This window comes from Corvus hawaiiensis, chromosome 3, assembly GCF_020740725.1.
Source record: "Corvus hawaiiensis isolate bCorHaw1 chromosome 3, bCorHaw1.pri.cur, whole genome shotgun sequence".
In the NCBI taxonomy this organism is placed as follows: domain Eukaryota; kingdom Metazoa; phylum Chordata; class Aves; order Passeriformes; family Corvidae; genus Corvus; species Corvus hawaiiensis.
Window position 1 is genome coordinate 46,623,889 of NC_063215.1, and position 22,665 is coordinate 46,646,553.

Genomic DNA, 22,665 nt, shown 5'->3' on the forward strand with positions numbered 1-22,665 from the left:
TTCTTATATATAATCCTAATATACATTGTGTAGTATTTTTCTGAACCATTCACTGAAGAATTATATTCTAACACAGGATCATGAAACTACATATATATATTTCATGAAAACATTATTATTTTTCTGATAACATTATAACCATTATGTTTTTAAATAAAGACAGAAGTCACAGTCTAACTAAAAGACATTCAGATAACAGAATACTGGGGGTTTTTTTCTGGATTATTTTGCATATCCATCCATAGGAACAAAAAAAAAAAAAAAAAGGAAGGATTTCTTATCTGTTTGACGAATCTTAAACATATTCATGAATACAAGGAATTCTCACTTGCAATATTCTTCTATTTAAGCCAGAGTTCATAGATCAAGTATGATGGTCCACTTGCAGCTTGTATGCAGAAATAAATGTCAGTCACCAGAAACAGCAGATTTCCCTGCCACTTAAAAATGCCTTTGACTAGAATCATCCTACCCATAAATTATTTCAAACTTCTTGAACAAAGGGAATACATTACCTATACCTGAGAAAGATTGATTTTTATTCTACTCCAGCATGCTGTTAAATGCCACCAACACAATCCCCTGTGCATTAACTTTCTGCTTGGACTGTGAACTTCACTACTCAAGAAAACCCATAAAACTTTATAGTAAGTTCAGCTAAAGTTTTTTCTATATGTTATCTGCTAAGTTTCACACCAGAATTACCACAATACTTCTCAATATTTTGTGCCAGAGAAGCCTAGCATGCTGACCTTAACTGAATAATAAACACACAAGAAGTTATTTACAGATGATAGTACTGTTTCAATAAATTTAAACCAGAAATTAAACTATCCTGAGGCTTCACTTGCTGTTACTTTATCTCACTTTATACAGTCTGCCATATTCCAACACTATTTTTCAACAGCATGCCTGCCTCATTTAATGCACAGGATGAATTTACTTCATTATAAATTAGCCTTCAACTGAAAACAGGTGGTTCAAGACTAGATGAAGAATGCCAGATAAGGAGCAGAAGCTAGAAAGTAGGGGGAAAATAAAAAAGGACAGTAAAAAAACCCCAAGCTATTAGAGTAGAGATGTGTTTTCATGGTTCACATGAATGCTGCCTGTAAAAAAACAAAACTAATTTTTTCTCTCTGACACAGAGAGTGCGTATGTTCCCTGATAAGTTGATGACAAGCCTTCCCTCTACATTACTTGCTTACTCCTCATTTTCCAAAGCCAGGCTACAGAGGTTAGGCCTGACTTACAGTAGTCTTGGACAGCTGGCGTCAGTCTGCTTGGAACACAGAGCGTGACTATATTAAACACTTGCAAAAAAAAGAATAATTAATGCCCCAATTGTCTTACTTAAAGAATCAAATTTATTATCACTCTTAGCTTCATCTTTATGCCTTGGATCCCATCTCTAAAACTGCAGTACAGATACTTGTTAAATAGATCATTAATATCTGAGCACCTTATGTATTAGTGAATTCAAGTGATGTGCTTCAAAAAGAGCTACTCTATGTTCAAAACACACTGCTGATATTACATATAAAATCAGGTGTATGTACATTATCTTCACTTTGTTGGTGCTGTGGTTCTTCTCTGGAGAAAAAAAAAAAGCCTCTTGTTATAAACTGATATGCTAACATAAAATAAAAAAATAATCTTGACTAGAGTGTGAATGCAAAGAAGAAATGAATTAGCGTGCATCAAAACTTTAAAGTGCTTGCATCTGCAACCATTTTAAGTTCAATCTTCAATCATTTTTTAAGTTCAGGGGGGGTTTTGCCGGTGGTTTGTTTTTGGTTTTTTTTTAACAACAATAACAGTTCCATCATCTAACTACACTTCAGCATCTGTATCACTTCATCAGCAGGGTTGGCAACAACTCTCAAGGTTCCGCTTGAATGGTAACAGAAGAAAGCTGCTAGTTTTCACGTAGTCCAAACTAAAAGTCTTTCAAGAGATTTAAAAGAAATTGCCTGATAGCAAGAAATAAATAAAAAAAACACACTCTGAAATTTTGAACTCTTATTTTGAGCCCTACTTCAACCATCTATTTTCACCACCATCTCTTCATCACCCTTTTAAGATCTCTGGCGTTCATTCAGCTTGTCCTTATGACAACATGCTCCATCCCTCAGTTCTTGAGTCATTCCAGAATTAGTTCCTTTGCCTGTGTAAGTTGCATGTGTCTTGAGCATGTGTACAAGTTTTCATCAATAAACACAAAATTGTAATTCACTACATACATGCCTTTCTTTCCCCTCTGGGTTGTTCCTTGTAGAAATTTCCCAAAGATAACAAAGGAAAATCCTGATGACCTAATCCCTAGCCTGATTTGTTTAATCAAAGTTAACCCAGATATATGAACATTTAAACTGCATGGGTCCAACAGATACCATTCAACAGTAAAAATATGTATTGCTCCTTCCTATGCATCAGTGAGAGAATCAAGTCAGCAATCAGTGAGTCACAGAGGAGCTGAGCAGGGGTTGAATTGTAACTTGGCTCTAGACATGACAGGCAGGTGTTCTACCTGTCTAGCTAGAAATAGGCTACAGACTACTTAACCTGCTACAATGGCTTTCTTAGCACAAGGTGCTGCTTTTCTCTGCTGACAGTCAACACCACTTAATGGCAAGAGATGTATTTGCTGATGTTCACATACATATTAAGCTCTCTCACACTAACAATATACACCATGTTTAATCAAAAAGTACATTCAAAGCTCATTCATATTCTTGTGCTGAGCTGGATCCACAGTGTACTTTCTTCACTCTCAAGAGTGAAACATACCTCAGACTCCAGAACTGGAAAGATGACTACTGTTATTCAAAAGAGGAGCCTTGGATCAGGAAATAATTAACATAAGCAGAGAATCTGCTTGAGGTACTGTGGTTAAGATGAAGAGAAAGAGTTTGACAAGACTAAATAAGAGTTTACAAGAAGTTCAGAAGGTCTGTCCTTGGGATATGTAATTTTTTGCATCCATTTTGAATCGGTCCTTCAGTATAAACAAAGCACTGCATCTATTTTCTAGATAAGGACTCTATCTTTTTTCATCCCAGTTTAATAAAAGTATAGGCTGGTATCACTGTTTAGAATTTGTTACTTGCATTGACAGATACAACTGAGATTCAAGCTAGCCTGCACTACATCAAAATGTGCATCACCAACACCCTTCAGTGAAACCTTTCATTTACAAGGGAAGTATTGCTTCGTACAAAAACTGTAAATCAAATGAATTCACATTCTTGTTTATACAGTTTCTTCAGCATCCCTAAAAGTGGCTATTGAGAAGATTTACACAGGGCATACAAACAAGATTTTTTTTTGTTTTCCTGTACAAAGAGCAGAAAACAACATCAGAATAAGATTCAAAATAGGTTTTAAAAACCCACCTTGCTACATTACTAGAATTTTGAAGGAGCTAGATACAAAAGTTATAAATTGGTACAGATACAGGCAAAAAACACATAACAACTGACTTTATAATATGCAGCAGCAGCTTTCACATGCCAAAAAAGAACAAAAACACTAGACAGATTCATAAACTTACTTTGTTTGAAAAAACAAGTCTAAGATTAGACAACTACACACAGAATATACAGTTACAGTAGTACAGACTAGTGAAAAATGTTATTACTTACAGGATCCAAATGTAACACTTCATAAGGGTTGTATTCTTGATACTCTCTGTCTGTTTTGGAAACTTTGTATGCAAGAAACAAAAATAATGCCCAGCCAGCAAGGAGGACTATTTTCCTGTTTGGAAGAAAGGGATTTTTTAAATACATAAATCTACTAGCTCTAGCACCATTCTAATAACATTAGAAGCCATTTAATAACACTCTTCAAGAAACAGTATTAAAACAATAAGAAACATTAAAGCAGGTATTAGCATTTCAGTTTTAATACCACTTTTTCTCCTAGTTTTTAACAAAGACAATCCACTACCACAAAGCCTCTTTCTGTTCTTTAACTGTCTGTCCTCAGCAGGCATACATTAGTATTTCCTATTTTTAAAGGACAATTTTAACTTAAACCTAGACAATGTGTTAAAAAAAAAAAAACACAAAAAGCTGACACAGGGGCATAACAGACAGCAAAATATTTTGAGGGTGGGAGCAACAAAGAACGGATGGATATAAAGCCATATACCTTCAACATACAAAGTCATTATTCTTTTCTATTTGAATATATATGTTCACATGCTAAATATTTAAATCAAAAAAATATCACTAGCACCACTAATTTCAGTGAGGAAAAATTACTATTTTGAACAAATAAACACATTGTTTACTTATTTTGTTTCTTTGGTTTTGGGGGGGTTTTTTGTTTTTTTACAGCTGAGGCTCACTGGTCTCATTTATCAGATCTTTATATAGGACAAACAGCATACATCTTGATTTCAAGCCCTACTAGATAATAATGATTACCTATTAATTATTCAAATACAGCAGATTGCAAATGTCTCTTTAGTGATGCAAAAGTAACTAATTCCTGCTGCTTTGATTACAAACCAATACATTTTTATTTTCAAAAAAAGTAAGAATTGCTTTAATGGAAAGTCGTGCAAATGAAATGTACGTACTTCACTGTCGGAATTATGTTCTGCTGCGGTTTTAGCAGTCGCAAGCGGTACCACAAGCATCTTCCATATACATTCCTTATATTCTTTAATCGAATTTGTTCTATAAAAATAGAGATTGTGATTAACCAAGCTGACAAAACGCAGAACAACAAACGTGCTCACCTCACCCCAAGCAGGCAGTACAAGGTCAGTTGGACGACTAACAGAAGGTCCAGCATTACCAGAGAAGAGAATGCTTTTTATCCATTTAAGTGATGCTGCACATGCATAAACATAAGATGTTGGTCAGACTACTCTCTCTACCTAAAAAGAATCCATTCTATTTTCCATATGCCACATAGTAACCATCACATGTGAAGCCAGCCCTTGCCTGTCTAACATGCACCCGTAAAATTTGCTTCTGCCACTCAACTCCTAAAGTTTCCCATTTCAGTATATTTTTCCTACATACAGTAGCTGACAAACGAACAAACAAACAAACAGAAACCCACAGGCAAACTGGTGTTTGTATACAAATAAAGAGTACAGCAAGAGCAACAGCTCCTTCCTCAATTCAAAATATGATGCATTTTCTTCCTCTTTGTGACATCTGCTTTTATAAGCTGCCTTTTTTCCCTTTTTCTGCTGAAGGGGAAAAGGAAGGAAGATTAAGATAGCAGCTACTCATAAGCCATGCAGCTCAGTAATACATGCCCTTGGCAAGGGAGTTCTCACATTAATGACAGTCAACAAGATTTCCTCCCATAGTCCTTTTAGGACAGGAAGGGGCTGGAAGGAAGTTGTATTTATACTGTCAAACTCACCATGATGAGGCATGGAAGCTCTGTTAAGAGAGCTTTATTGTACTTCAGAGCTAATCAGAACCAACTTAGTCTTGGTCAACGAATTCTTTTATACTATGAAAAGTACAATGGAAAGCAAGTAACTTGTACAGAATTTCTCTAAGTACTGAAATTATATGTTATAATTAAACTCCTGTTTTAGTAACTTGTCTATCCATAAACTATGCAGTCTGACCTGTAACACTTCTGAAGTGAGGATGCCACTGTAATTACCTTACTTTCAAAAGAATAAGATCACTTGGCCCTTTTCAGACTAAAGGAGAAGGAATCAAAACTACAGAAAATTCATCCAGTGTCAACACACTTAGATATTGCTGGTGAACAAAATTTAAAAGACAATCATTAATTATATAAATACAGGAATTATATTAACAACTTTGATCCAAAGCACATGTCAGTCATATCCTACTAAGTCTTAAATCTCAACTTGGCACTTTTGACCAGGTGATGCCCTCATGGAGTCACAGAATGGTTTGGGTTGGAAGGGACCTTAAATACCATCTAGTTCCAGCCACCCGGCTATGGGCAGGGATGCCACCCACTAGACCAGGTTGCTCAGAGCTCCATCCAGCCTGGTGTTGAACTCAACTAAAATAGCACTTATGATACACAAAGACATTTTTATTTGGCTGATTTCTAAAAGGTAATAGTGGAAGACAGTGACAACCTCTGTTTAGTTATTCTGAAGGTGTTGGAAGGTGGGATATGGTGTTGATCTACTCGAATTTCTAAGCAAGCACACAATTCAGATGAAACACGTAGAATTCAATTAGCAATCACCAAACTCTTTGAGGCTAGAGAAACATGACCATTGTGCTCCACATCAACCATGAGTTCAGATTTAAGGCAGGTTAGATGTGAGCACTGGATGGTATTTCAAACTCTGGCTGATTTGGCAGAAATAGAGTGGGAACTCAGATGACATGTGGCCATCCATGAACTGGTAAAGCAGGTAACTATTAAAGCTTGTACAGACACGGTACCGGAACCAGAAAAGAAGTGTATCAGCTTAATTCTGAACTACCTAATTTTATAGAGTATAGCTTCCCCAAAACTTTATATGACATTAAACAGTTTGATGCAATTCCTGTGAAGATTATATTAGTAGTTCCACCACCCCCAAAGACAGAGAGTGATAATCAAGGATAATTCAATCCCCTGCACCTGATTCAACTCTTGCCACCCTTCAAAATAAGCTTCCAAACTTCTTTCACTGTCTTGGGCAACAGATAAACTGCACAAGTATTTTGCAGCTCTCCTGATCTGCAAAGATTGTTCACAAACCTAAAACACAAAACTTTCTAAACAAAAAAAGGATATGACTAAAATTTGGTTAAGCAATCCCCCACTTAGTTTTACTTTTGTAAGATTTTAGACAGCAATGTGAAGGAAAAATTCAGCAGACAACAGAAACATTGAAAAAACTCACTCCCTACCGGTAGAATGTAAATTAATTTGGCTTTTTGTATTTTAAGACAACAATTGTGGGAGATCTGTCTTGGTTCAAAACTGGATCCATCACAACCAGAACCTAATGGTTACTTAAAATTAAATTACAAACTTAAAGCAAAACTAAAGAGACAGAACTAAACAAAGAATAGGTATTTCAAAAAAAAACCCCAACCAAACTTGATGCCATTAAAGACTACACTGACAATTAAGTCATAAGGATGAAAAAGCTTTGCAACAGAAACAGGGAAGAAAGTGTTCTGAAGGTTTTAAATGGTCACAACTATGAGCCATACTGCAATGCTTTTATGGAAAGGTTACTGATTATACTTGAATAAATCAGGCATCAGAAGACTCACAGAAGACGTGTTTAAGCCTAAATCATTTGTTTCAAATACTGTCGGTCAATTCGGTTTGATGCTGAAGCAAGATGAAACCAGCTCTTCATCAGTTCAACCACACGGACCCAGACCAGCACCTGAGCCTTTTAGTGGTTTTGCTAGGATTTTGCAGTTTTAACAAGCTGCTGTGCCTTGACTTCAAAGACCTATGCCACAATGCCCCACTTCTCAAACCTGCCAACTGTCCAGCCCTCCAAGGACCAGATGACTCTCTCCTTTCCCTACTCCGCATCCTCCCTGCAAGAATTGCCAGTACCTTCTACCTTACCATACCAAAAGCCTTCCAAAAATGCCCTAGAGGAAGGCACCTTGGAGAAATGAAACATGGTTGAGCAAGATAAACTGAAGAGCTGGCAGAGAGTCAAATAAAAATTGACCACTAAATGTAGTTTACAATAATCTCTGAATTGAGGTTTTGGAACAGCTTTCCAGTATCAGCTGCAGAAGATACGTTTTGTGACTAGTCTGACAATAGCATCAAAAGGAAAAAAAACCAAAACCAACAACCTGAGCCACACAGTATGAGCAAAAATTAAGCCTTTTGAATACTTGGCAAATGGAGTCCTGGAACTGCTATGCTGCACAAGGGGATCTCTTCAGCCAAACACCAAATTAAGGCACGATGCTAAGTAGCCATTGCATTTTTTACACATGCGTCTGAACAACTCTGGATCAAATCTAATCACAGTTGATAAAACAATATCAAAGCAAAAGCATCTTATTCATGTCTTTCTGATCCTGGGATGGCAATGGTCTCATTTTACTAACAACCCCAAAAGGAAACAGGGCACTAAAAAGGTAAATGATTGCTTACAGTTATCTCTCCAGAACAGATAAAAAAGAATCAAATCCTACCCAAACTGAGGCTGAAGTCCAGACCACTCAAATTATTTGGAGCTATCCTGAGGCACTTCCTCTGTCATATGTCATCATTAACACATGTTAATTTGTGGAATTCAAAAACAGGCAGCTACTTGGAAAAAGGAAGGAGCAATACAGACAGCATAACTCCCAGTTTAGGCAGAAATCCTAAAATGGCAAAACACCATACTAAGAAAGCTATATTCCTACTGTATCTGGGAAAAACAAGCTTCCTGTTTATTTACAAACAAAGCCTGCAACTGCACCAGAGAAAATACTTATCTTGTAAGGAAGACAGTGGTTGCAGGAAAAAGAAAAAAGAAAAAGAGAAGGGAAAAAAGGAGAGAGCAAAATATTAAAAAAAAAAAAGAAGAAGAAAAAAAAGAAAAATAAAGTTATAAAATGAAGAAAAAGTTTAGAAAAAAAAGGAAAGACAAAATAAAACCAAAAAAAAACCAAAAAGGCTTGCAAAGGCCAGAATACCAGATAATTCCTGCGCTTAACAAAGGCAGCAACTTATTACTAATGAGCAAGTTGTGAATAAATCATATCTTTTTTGCTTTGTCTGACTAAAGGAGCTTCCTTTTTACACAAGTGGATTTACCATGCCACAGAACTGGCACACTGCCCTGCAATATCCTGCAGACCCTGATCACACTGGAGTAAAATACCTTACATACTGCTCAAGGTAAAGCTTTGCAGTGAAATATGAACTGTTCCTTCTTTGGATTTTAGCTCTGGAATCCATATTCTGTCAGGGGAAAGAGGTTCAGAGTTTTAAAGGCAGACAAGAGTTCTCTTCTTTCTCCTCAGTCCAGATCATGGCTTCCCATTACAGCGTAAGAGTACATCACACAACATCCTTTGATATGGGATTAAAGAGAGACGAGTGTGTGGGGGGTGGGAGGAAATGCTTTTCCTCTAGTCAAAATCACTTCTCATTCGATAAGCAAAATCCTTCACAACAGTGAACCTCTCCTACAGTTTTAGGAATAGGCATTAAAGAGCCTTGGAAAGCAAAGGTGTAATGCACCCATGGGCTTTTGAGTTAATCTCACTAACACTAACCCATGCATCAAGGTACTGTTAAAGCACCCCTCTCACATGAGGATGTAGACTGCCACTTCATTTCTGTAAATAATTTGGGGAAGCATCCCATGCTTGCCTTATTTCCCTCCACATTGTTCTGGATGCATCCAAAGTTCCTGAGATTCACAAGCAGGTTTTCACCAATGTAATTCTTATTCACAAGGCTTCTGCCAAGTGCCTTTTATAATAATTTAAAAAACGTATGTGAATATCCAGCCAAAACTACATCTTAATATACTTTTCAAGTTTGAGAAATACAACTAGTACTGCTACAAAAGAAAACCTGAGTGTCATCTCTTTCATGACTTTGTCAGAGGCCTTACAGAAGTTTAGGGAGATGACACAGGTTGCTCTTCCCTTTTTGACTGTTGCAGTCACTTCTTTGGTACTCCAGGCAACAACACAGGTATGAGTAGAGAATGTTTAAGTAAACAATCAACTTCTCTTGATCAGAACTTATGCATGCCTCTTGAATATCCAGTTCGTTAAGCCAGAGGTGTCTGCTTTTTCTGCACAGGTAACACAGACCACACAGTTCTCAGGTAAAACAGAACAACCTAACAGGTTGGAAAGGGTGGAAAAGACCTCGGGAGATCACCTAATCCAACCCTGGCTGCTAAGAAGAGGGTCAACAAAGCAGCTGCTCAAGGTATGGCTGCAGGCCTTTCGAGTAGCTTCAAAGACAGAGCTCACTGAGCCACCTATTCTACAGTTTGATCATCCTCATGGGGCAAAAATTTCTCATATCTGTCTCAACCTCTGTTCATTTACCAATCACATAATGGGTGAGGACACAGGACACACAAACAGAGAAGGAAGCTAATTACAGGTTGGATTTGCTGTTTCCAGAGATTACATTCAACCTGTGTCTACAACTCAGCCATGCCCGGCTTACGTTTGGTTTTGAAGTTCACCCATCTTACATACTTGTTTCCAAAGAAACAGGAGGATACACCAAATCTTTAGGAAGGCTGGACAAATGATCCCTACCTAATCTTTTTGTTTCAGGTTCTGGAGGTTCCAAAAAGTGCTTAAAAAAAACCCAAAAAACCCTAAAGGGAGATAATTTTTCATCTGTCTGAGAAAAGATAAAAGATTACACATTTATTGTTATTGGAGACAGGCAATTCTTGAAGAGAGAGAACGGAAAGAGGCACAGCTGCAGCTATACTGAAAAGTTTTAATCTCCAGAGTCTTGTTTCAGCTGCAACAAACAAAGGTCAGTTTTAGGAAAAAAATTACCACAAATAAGACTACTGGCATCAGTACTTCTATCTAAAGCATATAAAAGTTTTAAAGTATCAGTATCATTTTTGGCTATTAGGATAGCCAAAAGCAAATGAAAAGCCAATATCCAGAATACATGGAAGCCACCAGTTTCCCATCATTCTACCTCAAACAGCAGGAAAGAACAGAAACACATCCTAGCCTCCTGTGTTCTTTCTATCTTCAGGCTACTAAGAAAAGCAAAGTCACATAGTCTAAAATACAGCTCCAGTGGACTCTGACAGAAAACGAAACAGGAGGAGGTGCACATGAAACACTCTGCCCACCAGCTGCAGACAATTCATCTAAAGGAGAATGGTTTTGCAAGAAAATTGCTTATTTCAGCAAAACACAGAGCAACATAGTTCTGCAGCCCTAGGAAATGCCAAGATCACTTTAAAAACAGACTTTCACAAAACTCATTTGTAGTGCGTCATCCTCTCTCCACACCTGAATTGAAAACTCGTACCTGTGGAAAGCATCAAGAGATGCAAGTAATACACACATCATGCAAGTCTTGAATAAAGGTTACAGCCCAGGGGTACCATGGCTCTAAGCATTAAATCTGATCCATTAAAACTGAGGGCAACAGGCTCAGTCAAAACACTCTCAAGAGTTTCCAGGTTTGCTGGGTTTTATTCAGGGCTCTACAGTTTTAATCCTCTAAACTGCACACTAAGTAGGCTCCTATTTACTTTCAACAGTTACGGGCATGCATATATATATTATATAAATACATATGCAAAATCTGAACTCCTGGGCTTTTTTCTACTCCAACAATAACAGAAATTAAGTAATGTATGAACAATTTATTTATTGAGGTCTTGAACTGAGGTTCTCTGAACAAATTTACTTAAGCACTGAACCATTTCTTGTATAACAGATGAAGTAGGAAAAGGCTACTCTACTGCTTCACTAGGCCATCTTTGCTTAACTCTATTGACATTTTCCTTGATAATTATTATAAAATAAGACTCCACATGGATATAGTATGTTATCTGAGAATAATTTTAAAAATCACAGGATTAGGAAAAAACCCATACACTTACTTTCAAAAAAAGCCACTGACAAACACTGATAACTATGTTTTAAAAGCAGGAACCCATCTTTACCAGCAACTAAGTGGCAGGATTCAAACTTGCAGAAGACTCACAGTCAGCAACTCCTCTGAAATACTAAGCAATTTCAAACCTTATTATAATAGGATTGACTTCTACTGTAAAACCCCAAATTAAGAGGCATGAAGCAAATTAAATTGATTTTAGAGTGTTCTAAAACACAGTTGCTTAAATCCAAAAGTCTTCAAATAACCACTAGTGTTTCCATTAGGATTACTTTTAAAAAAAAATAAATTAAAAATGGAAAGCATGTTTCAGGACTTCGAATGGACCATAGCAGTGAAGAATTAAATGATCTGATAGACACTTTCTAACTTTAATGGCTATTATTATAAGAAGTCTCCTCATTACCCTCATTATTTATCTATAAAGAGGTCCTGTCCAAGTTACCCTCTTCACTAAAACATTTATAGCTGAATAATCTCACCCCAGTTGTCTTCAAAGAGATTTTTTTCTGGCTAGTAAATATTCATAGAAATAAGCAAAAAAAATCATGTGCTTTGAGTAACATGTTAAGTATTAAAACCCCAAGCAGTTCATTAACTACAAAGAGACCTGCGAAAGACTTAACAGCAAGGGTGCTTTTTTCCAGAGCATGTTTTGCAGCAACTAGATTAAGCTTAGAAGGAACAAAAAGTAACCTAACTTTTCATTCCCACAATTCCACACATATTTGCTGACCAAAAGACAGCATTTGTAACTAACAGCTCTAAAAAACAGCAACATAAGATGATTCAACATCTTGAAAGTTAACTTCTTTTCAGAGTTTACTTACTCAGGCTTTCTGTGTACAGTCAGCTGGGCACAGTTCCACATTACACTACTGCTAATCAAGCCATTTCCAAACCTTGTCCTTCTTATTAGTGTACTGTTTCTGACAAAACTGTCAGTGGTACTACCTATGCTAACTTTGAAGCTCTATCACCTAAATTATCTAATTTACAGTACAGGTGGACCTATAGGTGCATTGCAAAACTTTAATAGAATCTGAGAGGAATCAGAAAACTGGACATTTTACTATGGAACAACACCCACATGAGTCAAGGTTAACAATTTTAGATGAAGCCAACAATAGTGCTGGGCTCCAAGATTACACACTCTTAACTATTAGCTTAATTTTATCAGTTTGGTGTGGGGAGGAAACCAGAACACATTAAATCCAGAACAAATGTGAACAAAAGTCACTTAGCATATCACCAATCACTAAAAATGCTTGTAGTCAGTTTTATTCTGATGCACACCTGGAAGAAACTCTAATAAAGGACAGAATTAGTGGACACAAGGGTAAGTACCATACATCCATTTATCATCTGTGACGTCTTTGGTAAAGGTGAAGTCCTCTAAAGGAAGTAAACATATGGAACAGATACTCCTGATGCAGACTGTCGTTTCCAAAAGGCTTTTTAAACATTCCTCTTAGAAGTCTTTCAGGACAACCATCTAACTATTGCAAAAATAAATATGTGACTAGAAGATTGAGTGGTGAATTCTCACAGCAGAAGGAAATCACCAGGAGCTCTGCAGGAATCTGTGCTGGAACTACAATACTCACACTTCACTAATAAGTAATCTGACTAAAAGGCTGAGCAGTAAAATAAAGCTTCTGGATGATATTAACTTATTCTGGGTAACAAGGACAGGGCATCCTGAAGAATTGTAAAGATTGAGCAAGTGCAGTACTGAATGGCACATGAAATTGAGAGTATGAAAACGTACAGAGCAGTGGGGGCTATCCTAATTTTATATATAAAAGGATGAGCTCAAGGCTGACCATTATCTCTCAGGAATGCAATCTTGTGTTGTGAGAAACTGTTCTACGTAAACCTCAGCTGAATGCTTACTACTAATAAAAAACAGAGCAAGTGTTTAGGGCATTCCTATGAGAAAAGGAAGAGAGAGATTATTACTCCACCACATAAGCTGGAGGTATGTCCAACCTTGAGGTTGTACAAACCTCAAGTATGACACAGTCCTAGTTCCCACCTCTCAAAGAGGGACAACCAGAAAATATTCAATTAAGGTGAACAAGGGCCATCAAATGTGTAAGGAGATTTATGTCCAAAATATAATCTACAAATCTTCCAGCTGGGAGAGAGTAAAGTACAAGGAGAGGTAATGGAAGGCTGTAACAAACCTAAGTGACAGCCAGGACAGACAGGACTGAATGTTTACTGCCTCTTCCAGTAGAGCAAATAAGGATTGTTAAGCAACATCAGAAGCAGCTGCAAAACAAAGGTGATTATTCGCAGTGTGGGCAGCAGATCTGGTGACCTCCCTCACACAGGATGGTATAGATGCTATACCAAAAGAGTTACTGAACTCAAAACCACTGGAAACACGGAGAATATGCAAAGGAAGCACCATTTATGCTTGTCCTGTTATTCCTTCCTTAAGGTATTCACTTCTTTAATACTACATAAAAGCCCCCACCTGATCTGACCCGTATGTCCATTCTTTTGTTTCTAAAGAAAAAAGCGTATTTGCAACTTTATTGGTAAGCCTTTGTAGAAGCCACAATGCTTACAAATATCCTAGTTTCAAACAGTTCATCTAGCCAACCACCAAAAAGCAATCTTCTGAATTTGAAATGTTTGTAAGCAGTTTCCTGTAAAAGAAATACTAGATGAAAATCCGAAAACACCTCTTCAATCTTCTTAATTGTATACTTATTTAAAAACTGGTGCAGACGCTAATCTTTTTGCTCGGGAAAGAAATTAAGTACTTATTCTGTGCCTCTCCCTGCCCTTCATACTTCTAGCCAGCACAACCCTAGTCAGCATGACACAGAGACACATGTCAGTCCTGGCTAATAACTGAGGGAAAGGCCTATAAACCCCGCAGTGAGAGAAGGCAGCACCACAGGGGGCAAGGATGCAGCAGCAGCCCCTGTCTAGACTTGTTCAAATTGCTGCAATCTGAACTCTTCTTCTCAGGCATGAATTTGAAACACAAGTTTAAAAAAAAAAAAAAAAAAAAAAAAAAAATCACAACCAACAAACCAAAAAAAACCAAACTATAGAATCACTATTGATTCTATTCCTTGTCATTTACCTCGCTTCTCTCAAAATTCCTGCTCCTTCTCCAAGAACCGTTTAGCTGTCCATGAAACCATAACTGAATCTAATTCTCTAATACATAGCCTGTATATCCTGGTATCTTAGTGTCATCTACGTGATTAGTCAAGACAATCTTGCAGCAACTATTAAATGAACAAGGCATGTAATAAAACCTTCAGTACACTATTTTCATAAGCTTACATAACATAGGATGAATTTTTTAAAAACAGAAACTACTTTACTTTTACATAAACGTAACGAAAGATAAAGTTCTTGTAATGGCTTTATCTTTAACTTGCCACAAAAAAGCTTTTCAGCATTTTGTATTCCGGACCATCTTGAAGCTACTCAACTAATCTCTAAACAGGGCTATTAATTTTATTTTACTGCTAGGAAGCTACAGTGCTTATAGTAAGATTACAATACTTTTTAAAAATTCCATGAAAACACAGGCAATTTTTTTCCAAATAACAGAGTAGTTTGGAGAACTGTGCAAAGACTTTGTTTTGAAAAATACTTTCAGAGATAATTGCTGGGCATTACTAGTGACATGTCATGATGTTTGCCCCTTCTTCAAATGTTTCTCAAAAAATCCCTACCACTTCAAAACAGCAATATAGGAAAAAAAAAAAGTATCAAAGCAGAGTTAAGTATCACCATTACATTATATTCTGCCTTTTAACAGTCACCTAATAAACAGTATTTTTCTGAACTTGAAACTGTTTAAGTCAACCATGGTACACTCAAGCTCTCAAAAATCTCAATTTGTACATAGTAACAGTTCTTAAATGCACGACTGAGTTTCACGGACTCTCCTCCCACTTCCTGACACAATGATGAAAGGTTATATTAACAGGAAAGGATAAGCACACACATATGGGCACAAAATGCTTATATTCACAGATATCAAGTTTTCACACCCATGCTTATCCACCACATCAGCAATGAGCATAGCATCCTGTGGTTTTATACTGTCCTTTTATCCTGTCCTTTACCAGCATCCTGTACTTTATCCTGCATTACCAAATACCAAAATGCTGTGAAATACTTTGGAGTAAGGTTAATGAGATTTCAGTGAGCTGTGGGCAAGGACAGGCATCACAGTTAACCCACTCCTATCAAGCTTATCTCACATCAGAGGATTAGGAGCAGCACAAAAGAATTTTACCCACAGTGGGAGCAGCAGCAATGCTGCTTCCTCTCCCCCAGCTGCTGTGAGGTATAAGGGCTCATTACTCCGTTACAGATAAAACTGAAGAAGTGCTGCCTGCATTCTCTACGCTGGCTTGAGTCACATCCAAGTTGCACACTCACTGTTTGTCCTTAGCCAAACCCTCAGTTCCCCTACTTGCATCTTAAAGCAAGGGGTTAATATGAGAATCTCTGAGGTCAGCCTCAACACACAGAGATGAAAAATACACCAACAAATTACAGAGAAACCTTCATTATTGACACTACTGCACAGAGATATCCAGTATAGTGGGCAGATATACTGAGAAGTATGGTTCCTAACACAGCAAACCTTTACAGAAGAACTTTCTCAGGACCTCTGATCAAGGTTGTGAGTGCCAATTGCTATCTACAGAAGTATACAAAAAACCCTACTGCTTCAAAATAGCAGTACAGTAAAAAATTAACAAAAGAGTATTAAGTATCAACATGATATTATATTCTCCCTTTTAACAGTCACTAAGTAAGCTGTGTTTTTTAAATACTTCTATACTTTGCCCAGCCTCAATACAAAAAAGGCTGGAATAGTACTAGGGTTCTCTGACTATGCTACTTCCTAGAGGCACAGGAACTTCAAAGATTAGCAGGAAATTGCCTTCCTTTGATGCTTTTTCCTGGTTTTAGAATCAAGAGTCATACACGGTTAGAAGGGGAAAAGGGATTTTACCTTGGTATTTATTTTAAGGACCCTTAGGTGCACACATCCAGGTCATATGCATCAAAATGCACTCCCCGAGTCCCTCCTCAAAGATTGGGTATAACATTATAGGTTTTACTAATTAGCATATCTATCAAAGATTCTCCAATGAGAGGCTCAAGTGAGCCCCCTTCCCCAAGGAACCTTCCCCTGGATGGTTCTATCTTAGTTTACAGAATATGTTCTGGAGAGGACCTTGGGGTCTGGGGCACACTGATCCCTAGCTACGAAGCTTCTAAAATGTTTAGTCTCTTAGCTTGACAAACAAGTCCAAGAATGTAGGCAAAAGCACTAGGAATACAGAAATTGTAAAAAGGTATAACAGGGGTATAAAAGAAAAGGTAAAAAATCTTCATGGCATCACCTTAACCAGATTATTTTAAGTTTCTTTGTACTAGCCCAGTGTTCTTCAAGAAAACTTTAGCTATATCTCACACAGAAACATTGGAGAGAGGAGGGTGCAAAGGAAAAGTGTTAGTAGTGAGCAACAGGACAACATATAGCCAGGCTGGGGAACAACAACAACAACAAGAAACAGAAACAAACAAAAGCCAAACAAATACATTTAAAAAAAAACCCCAAAACACCATAGACTTTGCACGGATTTCTGCTACAATAAAAGTAAACTAAATAGCTTTAATCCATTTCATATCAAGACTTTTTTCTAGATACAAAAATGCAGCCATTCATCTGTTTTTTCTCCTTCCCTACAGTAGGTTTTTATGTCCTTAAACTTCAAGACAGAATATCTATATTCCAAACAGAATAGCTGCTGCAGCCTCTTTTCTCTCAGAGAAGAGACTGCAAACTTGTATTAGTATTATCCCTGCATTCACAGCTGTTATTCTTTGGGGTTTTTGAACTGTTTTCAACATCTTGTTTTGTTCAAGTTGCTGTAAAAAACTCAGGATAGAGACTTCTATTCTTTCCATCAGCTTTGTAACGAATTATGAATACCCAATGCCCTAAAACAGGATCATTTATTTAATGCAGACCTCAGTCAACTAAAAAAGATGAAATAACAAGCTTCTAGATACATGTCCTTAACTACAAAGCACATCACAATCTATGACCACCTGTTTCAGCACGGCTTTATAATTATGTCTCAATTCAGCAGCACAGGTATAAGTCAAAAAGTACACAAAGTTCAGCAAACATGTCAGCATTGTGCAACAACCGCCACATTATCCAACTAAATTAATTCACCCCTTGCTCTCCATTTTCCTTGTAGATGCTGACGTTTAAACTACATGAGCTTACACCGAAAAGTCAAAGCAAATCCAACAACAGGAAGATACTTTGATGGGCACTCCTCCACCCCTAACTGCAGAGAAGAAAAAAAATCTTTTCCTTCAACTCTCACAATTAAATTTTTGGAAAACACCTTGAAAATTCCCATAGCAGAAAATACCTTTTAGTTAAGAATGAATCTGCAGCAGAATAACTTTAGCAACCACATTTTTTGTTCCAAGAGCAGTGCTTGCTACGGTTTTCCTCACAGTAATTAGGCTAAATTTATACCAGTATTTTCCCAAAACAGAGGTAATCCAGAAAAAGTATGATTTTATTTTAGTAAAAAAACATATACACACACATATATGTTTTAAAGAAACAAGTCAAGGATAAACAATATAGCCTGAAGCCGTATTCACCATCACCTGAAGCCATCAACAACACTGAAAGAAATCATCTTCTTCCCTCAGTCACATCCTGTACCATCCCAGGCACCCACAAAGTCTTACACAGAAATGAATACATATTAAAAGTAAGACAGAAGAAAGAAAAAGGCCAAAAATTAATTTTAGCTAAAATGAGTTTCTTCCATTCCCATACACTGCTCAGGTGCTCTACTTGGCATAAGGGAGGGGGAGAAATACAAGACTTAACTCTGTTAGAGTACTGCTACCTTGATGCAATTATGAAACTTCAGTCCAAGACACAAAGCTGAACAATTAACCTTTTATAAGAGACTTATTAGCTCTGAGTGAACACCAAGGAGGTAAAGTCATTTGTACAAATCCGGTTTACAAAGTCAATTACCTGCTTGTTTGGTTTTTCAAAGCTGAGGTAATGAAATTATGGGACAGTTCACAGGGTGTCTAGTACACCACAGCAAAACCTTCCCAAATATTAGCATCAACCCCTACTACAGCCTGCAGCAACACTTCATATGGGCTCTTTCAGAATGCCTGAAAAAAGCAGGTTTAGACACTCAGGAAATAAAAGCAGCTCAAATTTTTCTCAGGACTTTAGAGACATAAGTTACATCATGCTGTTCTTCCAGACAGTAGTATTGAAAACGCTTTCCAAAAGTTTATTTTAAGAAGAACTAAAAGCAAAATCTTAATGGCTTGCCAAAAAACTATTCTACTACAAATCTGACATTAGATAACACATTTTGAGTTTCCTCGAAGTAGTAAAGCAATATAGATCCAATCTTACTTTCCAATCTTCACTATGGCAAAAACAAACACTGAGTTTTGGGGGGTTTTATTTATTCTATGAGCATTTACTACAAAACTAGAGCACAGAGCAAATCCTAAAATGTTACAGGCCATCAGCAACTCCCAGATTTTTGTTCTTCTCCCTCCACTGGCACTCTCTACTGTATCACATACCACCAATCCATGGCAGTGCATTTGCAGATGGAAGCAGCTGGCACCAATGGCTTGACCTTCCTGCAATAAGCATTTCACCCTTGCTTCACACTAGCTCTAGTCTGCTCTTACAACACAATGCGGCTGAAGCTCATCTTCCAACCTAGTTTTTACCAAAAAAGGAATCTGCTCTGTGTCTTTTGGATGCTCTGGTCTGCATTGCAAAAGGGTCTTGAAGTGAGGAGGACAAGCATCTGATTTGCTTCAAAAGCTCCCTCTGATCTGGTCTTCTTCACTCCCCACAGGCTCTCCTGCAGCTGGAGCTGAATGAACTCGCCAGTACAACTGCACCTCACCAAGTCCACCAAGGGCAACAAAGGCTGTGTTCTCCAGCACAGGTAGGGCAAAACACAAGTCCAGAACAAAAATGTTAATTGGTCCTACATGCAGAGGGCAGAGGTCTTTGTACAGCTTATTGTCTTTGGCCCGGTACTGTGCCTCATTACTGTAAACTCCACTCTAAACTAGCATCAAAATAACATCCCATATCAACATCCAGATATTTCTGCTTATAAATGGAAGCAGGAGTTAGCCTGTGCGTTCAGAAGAGAAATTTTCCAACACTACTTTCTCTTAGCTTCTGAAATATGTGGTTTTGTTGGTTTTTTAAACTAGTGAGTTACTCTAAAAAGAAGAAGTGGTGGCTAAACAATTAGTATTTTTCATCACCACAAGGTTTTAATTTATTCCTGAAATCTTGCTCAAATGCTGGAACAGGCATGGTTGAATACATACAAAAAGCTGTGAGAAAATCTGGGAGGATTTTGCTGGAAATTACTTGCCTAAGAGCCATACACTTAAACAACTTGAACATCAGAGTGTTCTACTACTTAGCAGATTTACTTCATAGCATCTCACTTAGTAGATCAACATTAGTCCCAAATGATGACCTGCATGGCACCTCAACTCCTTGTTTAAAAAGAGCCTGCAGAACAGAACTCAATCAGGAGACTGTAGGCATGCCATTAATGCATATGCTAAAAACTGGACTACATTCCCATTTTAAAATCCATTAAGACAATTATGAGGCAGAAATCATTCTTCCATCTCCCTTCATTTCCACTGGTGATTTTCACTTAGTTGACTCATTTCTTTGCACCAACAGCATAACAAAATCTACTTTTTGTTTTGGAAAGTATGGTTTGACACAGCTTTGTAAAAATCTAGCACTGACTGCAGAACAACATGCAGCAGGTACTCCATATACTGGCCAATGCTGGCTAGATGGAAAGAAATCAGTAATGTTTAATGGCAGACCTCTTTGGATACTGGGTGAAATCCATACAACCATATTCCAAAGTCAGGATTTCATTTTCTGCCATTCTGTAAGGATAGCTGAAGATCAACTGTGTAAGGCTAGTAAAGTGCTTTCAAGTCTGACAGCATTTCTACAGCTTTTCCTGCTTCTGTCAGCCGCCAGAAACTGATGTTAACATCACAGAGTGTCCCTGCTGGCTATACCATTCTGCACAGCATCCCAAACAAGTCACAATCATTTTCCCAAGAAGCAGCTTCTAAGAACTACAGAGGAAGTAAAGCATTATTCAAGAGAAAAAGTGAATTTCCCCCCCCACCGCCTCCCACCCTTCACCAGAACAAAAATAAAACAAATATCTTGATGTTTGGAAAAAGGATACAGAAGTAATATTCTCTCTCTGATCCACTGCTCCTCAAGAATAGCCCAAAGATTACAAAACATCTTTACACACAGTAACGCCTACCTCTTGCAATAGTCAGGACACAGAAAGAGGAGGCAGAGAAACCTTTCCTTTCAGCAGAGAGAACTAACTCCTCAGCTGTACAGCAGGTAGTAAGTACCTGGAGGGCACACATCAATCCTCCAAAGAGGTTGTCCAGCCAGGGCCCTGCCAGAAGCCAGAGGCACGTCTGGCACCAGCCAACACCGTGAACAGCTGTGATTTAGCACCAGAACATTTGATCCATCTTACTCCTTACTAGAAGGTGCAGAATTAAGAGTTCATTATTGGGTATTTCTTCTACATATAAAACTAAGTTAAGCAGAACCTGGCAAGCCATTTAAAATGGCATCAAAGCCACTAAATAATCACCAGATACTGAATGTAAAAAGATGCATCTCAGATTGCGAAGTCCAAGTGTTCTTAAGAGGTCAGTAGGTTTCTGCAATGGGAACCAGCATCAAGCGTCCTTGTTTTACTCAGCCCTTAGCACCCAGCCTTTAAACACAATTTCTACAGCCTTTTAAACCTCAGAACTGCTGTTAAAAACGTGCTCCTGTACACCCTGTATACAACGCCTTCTGCTTCCAAGAATAGAGGGGATGCAGGAAAGACAAAGAGGAAAATTACTTTGGAAATGAGATTCTGAACTATTCAAAGAAACTTTATAACACTGTTGAGGGACACAAAGCATCATCCCGAAGGGTGATACAGAAATGTAGCCCTTCGGACATTTAACCGTGATTCGCAACAGGAAAATATTAAATCCCCATTTTCGCAGCCGGTGTGACCTTATGGCACATAAAAGCAGAGCCCGGTAACTTTTTCCCTTTGGCTCCAACTCAACAGCTTGTTCTTTCCCCACGATTAAAATCCAGGTCATCGACCCTGAAACACTCCGGGAAGACAAGGGAAAACCCAAACCCTAAACAAAGCCCCGGACCCCGGCGCGGCGATGACTCTGCAGGAGCCGCGGCGCGGAGCCGGGCGCGCTTCGGGAGCGGCGGCCCCCCGGACCCTCCCGCCGGCCCAGGTACCGCTAAATGGCCGCCGGCGAGCACAGCGCGGGGCCGCCGCCCCTCCAGGCGGCACCCGGGGGCGCGGGCAGGGCCGGACGGGCGCCCCGGCTGCGGTGGCTCCGCGACGGGCCCGGCCCGGCCCCCCGTGCAGCGGCGCGGGCGGAGGAGCCGGCAGTGCCCGAGGTTGGGCCGCTCACCGGCGTGCTGGTCCCGCGGCCACAGGTAGTAGGTGGCGGGGATGACGATGAGCCCCACGAAGCTGGTGAGGAAGTAGAAGAACGTGTTGCCGCTGTCGTCGTACTGGAACTGCTGCCCCGCCATGGCCGCGCCGGCCGCCCGTCCCCGCTGCCGCCGGCGGCCCCCCGGTGTCGCCGCCCCGGGATCCCGCGAGATCCCAGGCCCGCTCGCCCGCCCGCCCCTTCCCAGGCCGCGCAAGCAGACGTGTCACTACTCAGCCACCATAGCCCGTGTGGCGTCACGAGCGGCCCCGCCCGGCCGCCGATTGGCTCGGCCCGAAGCACCGCCCCTCAGGAATCACTAAATCCCGGGATCTCGGATCCAAGGAATTACAGCCTGGGCCAGGCGCGGGGCGGGGGGGGGCGAGGCGTGGGGAGGCTGTGGGTACGTGTTCTAACTTCTTTGCTGAAGCAGCGTTGTCTCAGAGCACGTGCCACAGAGCACAGATTCCTTAAGAT

The 22,665-nt window shown here is 39.0% G+C and overlaps 1 protein-coding gene across 1 annotated transcript in view; it reads right to left on the reverse strand.

The window, feature by feature from the left end:
• SEC63 (SEC63 homolog, protein translocation regulator) overlaps positions 1-22,350 on the reverse strand; it is a 59,712-nt gene extending 37,362 nt beyond the window's left edge. The window contains exons 1-3 of the mRNA XM_048297449.1: positions 22,168-22,350; positions 4,589-4,688; positions 3,645-3,759 (exon numbers count right to left, since the gene is read on the reverse strand). Coding sequence (XP_048153406.1) covers positions 3,645-3,759; positions 4,589-4,688; positions 22,168-22,291 — 339 coding nt within the window. The 5' untranslated portion in view covers positions 22,292-22,350. The remainder of the gene's footprint in view (positions 1-3,644; positions 3,760-4,588; positions 4,689-22,167) is intronic.
• Positions 22,351-22,665: the final 315 nt, after the last annotated feature.